The sequence below is a fragment of the Varanus komodoensis genome, unplaced genomic scaffold (genome assembly GCF_004798865.1).
Source record: "Varanus komodoensis strain SLA01 unplaced genomic scaffold, ASM479886v1 scaffold1, whole genome shotgun sequence".
NCBI classification, from domain to species: Eukaryota; Metazoa; Chordata; class Lepidosauria; order Squamata; family Varanidae; genus Varanus; species Varanus komodoensis.
This window is the reverse complement of record NW_025335268.1, coordinates 75,064,522-75,072,091: the sequence shown is the minus strand read 5'-3', so window position 1 is coordinate 75,072,091 and position 7,570 is coordinate 75,064,522. Positions and strand designations below refer to the sequence as shown.

General features: G+C 62.6%; 1 protein-coding gene across 1 annotated transcript; it reads right to left on the bottom strand.

The window, feature by feature from the left end:
* Window positions 1–2,133: 2,133 nt before the first annotated feature.
* Window positions 2,134–5,200, bottom strand: LOC123023128 (C-type lectin lectoxin-Thr1-like). Its single transcript, XM_044429538.1, has 5 exons — window positions 5,137–5,200; window positions 4,763–4,857; window positions 4,418–4,558; window positions 2,774–2,888; window positions 2,134–2,272 (listed from the first exon to the last, which is right to left on the bottom strand). Exons 1-5 carry the CDS (start codon window positions 5,198–5,200, stop codon window positions 2,202–2,204), a joined length of 486 nt encoding a protein of 161 aa, XP_044285473.1. The 3' UTR covers window positions 2,134–2,201.
* Window positions 5,201–7,570: the final 2,370 nt, after the last annotated feature.

The following is a 7,570-nucleotide window of genomic DNA, read 5'->3' as shown; positions in this document are numbered from 1 at the left end:
CGCCTCGGAGGGCTGTTGTTCCGAAGATACGCGCGGAGTGGGGCAGAACGAGGCCTGCCGCAGGGGGGATGAGGTGGGGGGGTGGCCGTGCGAGGACTGCTCCCGGAGGCCTGTGTCTGGGAGGAGCCGGGGCTCCCGTGGAGGGAGCGGGGCAGCAGGGGGCCCCTGCCCTCGTTGGCGGCATGGCAGAACCCGCTGCGCCCCTCCCGGGAAGACGGCCTTCTTGAGGGCTGGCCACGTGTCCCAGAGAAGGTGAGTGGGAAAGACGCTCAGCCTCCTCATGTCAGCTCCCCGGCCAGGTGAAGCCACGTCCCCAGGTGACCGAACACCTGTCCAGGCGCTCCCGTTGCTCGCCGCTCACGTCTCTTGGTCTGGCGGCCAGGGGGCAGCCGCACACTTATTGCTGCAACCTGCCGGCCACCGGACGGAAGGAAGCCTTGGCTGGCAGAGGGAGGGGCGTCTCCTGGCAGTCCTGCCTAGTGAGCAGAGACCTGGCTGGGCTGGCTGGGGGGGCTCACAAGCCTCGTGGCCAGGGGCATGCCGCATGTATTTTATACATTTTATATTTTTATATTTTGTATTTTATATTTTGTATTTTAACTTTATGTTGTGAGCCACCCCGAGGCTTCGGCGAATGGGGCGGCATAGAACTGTTTTAATAAATAAATAAATGCACGTGCGCCAGTGCGCTCCTGGCGCAGCCTGGGGGGCTTCCCGGCCTGGGAGGGGCGGTTGCCGGGAGGGATCAGCAGGCCGCCCACGACGGAGGGACAGGCCGCGGTCCCTGGGCGGCTTCTTGACTCCGCGCCCGGGCCCCGGCCAGCACGAGGGATGCAGCGGCAGGGCGGGGTGGCAGCCGGCCAGGCCGGCTCCCCGTGGAAGGAGCCCTCGTTCCATGGAAGGCCAGGCGGCGACGGGGGCCGAAGCCCCACCTGGCCTGCCCGTTTCTGCAACCGCAGGAGCCGCACGGGGACTGCAGAGGCCCAGGCTGGGGAGGGCCTGCGGCCCAGTGGGTGCCCCAGCAGCCCACCTCCCAGCCCAAGCCGCCCAGCCCAGCCGAGCGCCAGAGAGGCGCTGGTTCTCGGGCGGGGGGCGACTCTGGCACCCGTCCTGCTGCGGAGCCGCCCCGTCCGTCTTCCTCGCCGAGGCGGGCAGCCTCACGGCCCCTGCGAGCCCTGCCTCCTCCTCCCCCCTCCTTGTGCTGGCGGCTGTCCCCTCCCTCCCCCAGGTGGGCAAGCAGGTGAGTCGGGGCAGGTGTGGGGGGGGAGTGCCATTCCCTCTGCCGGCCCCCCTGCGGGGGACCCATGGACTGGGCCACTGGGAGTGGGCAAGCGGGTTGGGAGAGGGCATGCTTTACGCCCGGGAGGGTCCCAGATCAGCCCTGGCCGGGCTCCTGCCGGCTTCCGGGAACGCGCCCCCCTGCTCCATGCAGGGGCCCGATGCTGAACCGAGGAGGGGGGAGCAGAGCCTTTCCGCTGGGGCCGCTCTGGCACGCTGCGCTGGGCAGGCCACAATTTCCACAACCGAACATGCACGGAGAGATGGACGGCCCCTTCATGGTGGTCTCCAAGACATAACACGACTATGGAATGACTGTTGATTACCATCGTGAACCGCAAATCCTGCTCGGTGCCTTTCATCCAGAATGCTTTCTGCAGTGTGTTTATTGGTGTGTTGAACGTCAGCTGGAAATTTCCCCTTTCCCTGCACCCCCCATATTCTCCCAGTCTTCTGCCCCCCAGAGCCCCCTCCTGCCTGCTGCTCCTTTCCTTTAACCCCTTCCTCTCGCCTGCTGCCCAGCCTTGAGCGGTGCCGTTCCTCGGAGACGTGAATGCAGCCAGCAGCCCCATCGGGAGTGAAGGGCTTCCCCATAAAGCCAAACATGATTAAGACCCTTCAATGAACAGAGCACGGGTTTTATTTGCTGTTGTGCTAATCTACACTCAAGGGACATAACGCAAATGTCCGGAATACTTGATGTTTTAGCTTTGGATTTATAGAGAAAAATAATAAAATCTGATATAAACAAAAGAGACAGAAGCAAACTAACCCTCGGCCAATCTACCGAGAGGGCAGATTCAGAGAGGGGGTGCCGTGTGGGCCCCCAGCCGGAAAGCACCCCCCGGCCGCCTGTCGGTCCGGTGTCGGGGCGGCCCCTCCGGGCACGTGGAGGAGCCTCTGGGGCCAGGTGGCAGCCGCCTTCACTGGAGTAGGTACTTGCACAGGTAGGCACGTTCCGATTTGCAGTTCTCGTCATTCCAGCGCCTGTACCCTGGAAAGCAGGAAGAAGCAGCGGTGGACGCGCCATGGCGAGAGGGAAGCCCGGGGGGGTTAAGACCTGCGGAGCCCCCACTTCGCTGTGAAAGTGGACCTTTCCCAGGGGGTGGGGTGGGGTGGGGTGGGATCAATACGACTGATGCCTCTCGTGCGGTTAGGGGGACAAGATCCCGTCAGTCCGCACGATCGGCAACGGTGCCCAGCAGCCAAGCAAAGCAGGAGTGGTCCGAGGGAGTCGGGGGCAGAGGCCATTCCGGAGGGGCGTTTCACATTCCGGTCTCCGGCCCAAGCATAGTCTTGGTGCGACTGATGCCTGGGAGCCCCTGAAGGGGACATTTGGGATTGCTGGCCAGCACAGAGTAATTGCAGGGTCTATCAAAAGGGGGGTCCTTTGTCAGCCGGCAGAACCTGCAGCCCCTCCTGCGGGGAGATCCCATTCCTGGGAGGCCCGAGACTGGCCTGGCGGGTCACGGCCCCCAGCGCCCCTTGCGCTCACCTGAGAGAGACCACAGCTCCACGCAGGCCTCGTCGTTCTGCAGGTTGTTGGGCTCCCCGGTGTTCCAGGGCTTGTAGCCAGCGGAGGTTCGGTCGGTCCAAGTCCACACTCCATTCTGCATGGACAGAGAGACAGTTTGCACCCTGGGCAGAGACCGGCCCGGAATGGCCCCATGGTCGTATCTGTCACGCTCATTCGCAGCAAGTCAGGTGCCTTGAATGCCGCCACGGGGAGGCCACGGCGTTCTCCGGGGTCCCTGTTCTGAGGTCCTCCAAAGGCCGAGCTCTGTCGGGGCAGCTGCAGAGAAGGCCCTGCTGCGTTGGGGGCTTCACAGCCCCAGAGGCGCAACTCCCAGCGGGGCTCAAGGGCCCGGCTGCGGTTCCCATGGGAGGGGCCATGCCCCGTAATCACTTGGGCCCGAGCCCACGAATGCCGTGTGGGCCACATCCCAGGGAGCTTGGGCTGCCGGGCAGAAGAGAAGGGAGCGCACAGGAAGAAAAGCAAGCAGCGCTGTGCAACGGGCCGGGGACGGGACCGGCCACAGCTCTCGACGTGGCGTCCTTTGAATATCACGCAAGGTGTTTCTTTTCTTTAAAATCTGCCGGCCTTTGGGAGCTCCACACACTGCTTTAAATATGACCTCTTTATATATGCTTAGCCAACTGAGGGATGTCCATTCATTATGAGCCGATTAGCATCCCAGCACTGAGATATGTGATCAAGGAAACTCTCTCTCCGGGTTTAGCTGTTTGGGAGACCACCTGCCAGGGGACCGGGGGAGCCTGGCCTGCCCCATTTGCCGCGCGGGGGGGAGGGCACTGCTGGCGAGGGTCCCGTGGCAGACGCAGCCCACATGTGGGGCCGGGGTTGCGGGCCGAGAGGAGGATGCCTCACTGGGGTTAGGATTCGCTTTCATTGTGAAGGTAAATTGAATGCATGTTTGTCGTAAGAACCCGAGCAAAGCCCTGCTGGATCAGACCCCAGTCCCATCCAGTCCAGCTCTCTGTACCCACGGTCCGGAACCAGCCACACATGGGATGCCGGAAGCGGGGCGGGTGCAAGAGCGCCCCCTGCCCAGCCCCTCCGCGCCCGCTGCACGCAGGCGGGCTGCCCCTGGGCAACGGGCTCAGGTCCCAGCAGCCCCTGCGTCCCTATAGGTCCTGTTACGAGGGCCACGGACTTTCTGACTTGCAATTCTTCCTTAGTTTTGGCCAGCCGGGAGTGATCCCCTGCTGGGGCATTTCCTGAGCCAGGTCTCAGGCGGGGGGCAGCTGCGTTCTCGACCGGGTTCCAGCTTCGGTTCCTCTTCTCCAGAAGGAAGCTCCCGCTGCATCCCAGAACTTTGGAGACTGAATTATTGCTGCCAGGCACCTCCGGCACAAGCCCTGCAGAATTAATCTTTTACCCCGGCCAGCCCCTGGAATGTTTTCTTGTGCTCAGTTAATGCTAGCCGTTCGATTTTTGTATGCACATTGCTAAGCACTTTGGGAAAATTTGCCAGAAGGCAAGAGATACAGCTTCTGTGTGTTGGAAAAGAATTCCAGGATCAATGCAGCTGCGGATGAAACCGGTGCAAAGAACTTTAAAAATGGCTTTTAAAACTTAAAAATTAGAAGCAAGCAAGCAGCCACAGAAGGCACCCACCTTTGAGTAGTCGCGCATTCCAATCCAGACGTTTCCATCATCGCTGCGATACTTGAGGATGTACTTGGCCAGTTCAGAAGACTCTGCATCGCCGTGGATGGAGGCGAGGTGGCCGCCGGACGCTTCGAACTGGCAGGCGAGCTGGGGGGGGGCGGGGGGCAAAGAACAGCGCTGGTACCAAGGAGGGGTGGCATGCAGGGAGGCGGATCCGGTGACCCTCGGGGCGTCTTCCCCGCAAACAGTAGCAGCCCCCATGCGGTGCATCTCCGCAGGCTGCGAGGACCGTGCCCAAGCGGGGAGGGCCGGCAGGGGCAGCCCTGGGCAGCACGGGGTGGCGGCGCTCACCTCTGCTTCGGGCCAGCTCAGCTTGTTGTTGAACAGCCGGTAGCAGTAGCCTCGGTAGGGCAGCCAGTCCATGGGGCAGCAAGCGGCCCCGGCACCTGTTCGGGAGCCAGAGGAAAGCCCCTCAGAGGCTGGTCTGGGGGCCCATGGCGGGAATCCCATGGCCCTTCGGATGCCTCTGGAGGGGCGCAGCAGCCGGACAGGGCTGACAGGAGAGGGCTGCGGGGAAAGGGGGCAGAGCCCCTGGGGGATGGAGGACCCCGGTGGACCAGGGGCCCAGCCAGTCTGACGTGGTCCCCAGAGAGGCCCGCCCGCACGGGGAGCGCCCCGGAGGCGGGCGGAGCGGCGCTGAGGAGCTGGACCCCCACGGGACTCACCTGCCAAGCAGCAGCTCAGCACGAGGAAGCCAACGACGCTGCAGTAGGCGAGACTCCCCTTCATCTTCCTCTCTTTCCTAGGGGGAGGGAGGGAGCGCCGTGGGGGAGGTGGCCCGTGAGGTGCTGGCCTGCAGGCAGGCTGGCCCCAGGCCGGCAGGACGGGAGCCTTTGCGCAGGACGGAGGTGGGGCAGCTGGAACTGTCCAGCCCCGTGTGTCCCATGCGGGCGACCGGCTGCGCAGAGAGCCTGCTAGAAGGCCCCCACCTGCAGATCTGTGAGGGGGGTGCTGCTCCCCAGGGCGTGCCAGCTGCCCCCCCGAGGGAGCTGCGAGGACGCTGGTGAGCTGGCGAGCGGAGTGGTTGGCCTGGGGAGGGGCCGAGGGTGGCCTTGCTCCCTGCAGCGCACCCTGTGACCACGGGACCTCCAGGCAGGTCTGGTGGGGGCACGCTGAGGCTTTGCGCCCCCATCCTTCTCGCACAGGGGGAGCGGGTAGGGAGTGAGGGGGTCATGCCTCCGGGGAGCCGCGGCCGAGAGCACTGCGCCCTGTGGGGCTCCTCGGACGCCAGGCATGTGGGGGGAGGGGGCGCAGCATGGCACCACAGAGGAACCCGCTCCGAGACCACCCTGGGGCAGGCCTAACGGCCCCCCCGGCGCACTTGGAGGTCTCGTCCAGGGCAGCCCCTCCAGCTGCCGAGAGGAGTCTGCTCCCTCCACTCCACACGGAAGCTTGGTGGTCTCCGGGCGGGCGGGTGGGCGCCCGGGGCCCCAGGGGCCAGGGTGCCTCCGCTGCGGGCAAGGCAGAGGCCTGCCACTCGTTCCCCCCGCCTCCTGCCCCGACATGCCCCTGCAGGCACCGCAGGCACCCAGGCGGCTCAGGGCTCAAGCGGGTCGGCAGAATCGATGCCTCCTGGCCTGGCGTCCCGGCGCCGGGCCAGGTGCCTGCCCAGGTACGCACCTTGCTCTCTGCCTGGCAGGCGATCTGGCGTGGGGCAACTCTGGCTGCACCTGTGCGGTACACACACCTGACTCCGGTATTTACAGCCCTGGGAATGGGAGGGGCTGCCTTTGTGCAGGAGGCCGGGCACCAGGCACCGGGCAGGTTTCCAAGACTTTTGTCCCAGCTCATGCAAATGCCTCCAGGCTACGCTTCCAAAGTCTCCATGCATGGCCTAACAAGGAAACATAGAGCGAGTCAGAAGGGACCTCGCAGGCCATCTAGTCTGACCCTGGCTCCAGCCGGCTCCGCTCACGACATGCCCACCACGTGCACGTCCAGCCTATCCTTGAACACCCGCACAGATGGGGCCTCCACCACCTCTCGTGGAAGCCCATTCCACACCCTTGGGGTCCTGACTGCCAGGAAGTGCTTCCTGGCATCCAAATGCAACCTTGGTTCCCTGAGCTTTGCTCCGCTGGAGCGCGTCCTGCTTTCCTCTGCAGGGGAAAACAGGTCTCTACCCACCTCCGCGTGACACCCCCTCGCATACCTGTATGTTGCCAACACATCCCCTCTGAGTCTCCTCTTCTCCAGGCTGAGGAGACCCAGTTCCCTCAGTCTCGCCTCACACGGCATCCCCTGCAAACCGGCCACCAGCCTTGTGGCCCTTCGCTGCACCGACTCCAACCTGGCTATAGCCTTCCTGTAATGAGGGGCCCAAAACTGAGCACAATACTCCAGTTGCGGGCGCACCAGAGTCGCATAGAGTGGCAGCAACACCCCTCTTGATCTAGAAGCCACACTTCTGGCCATGCAACCAAGGGTGGCGTTTGCCCTCTTTGCCTCCGCATCACACGGCTAGCTCATGTTCAGCCTGCAGGCGACTGGCACCCCGAGGTCCCTTTCACAAGTGCTGCTCTCCAGCCACTTGTCACCTAACCTGTACTTGTGACACCCATTCCCATGCCCCAAGTGCAAGCCCTTAATGGCTTGGGTCTTGGTTACCTGAAGGAGCGCTTACGTCCATATATGCCCGCCCGCCCCCTGAGATCTGCGGGAGAGGCCCTTCTCCGGGAACCCTCCGTGAAGGAAATTAGGAGGGTAGGTACTCGGAGGAGGGCTTTCTCTGCGGTGGCACCCAATCTATGGAATGCGCTCCCCAGAGAGGTCAGCCTGGCGGCGTCGCTATTTGTTTTTCGGCACCAGGTGAAATCCTTTTTATTCAAACGTTATTTTAATTGTTAATATTATTTATTTTATTCTTTGGCCAGGTTGACTTAATTTATACTGTTAAATTATATTGTTTTATAGGATGGTATTTATTTATGTTTGTGAGCTGCTCCGAGGCTTTGGCAAATGGGGCAGCATAGAAGTTCCCTAAATAGATAGATAGATATAGATAGATAGACAGACAGACAGACAGACAGACAGACAGACAGACAGATAAGACCTTGCACTTATCCACTTTGAACGCCATCCTGTTGTCTCCTGCCCACT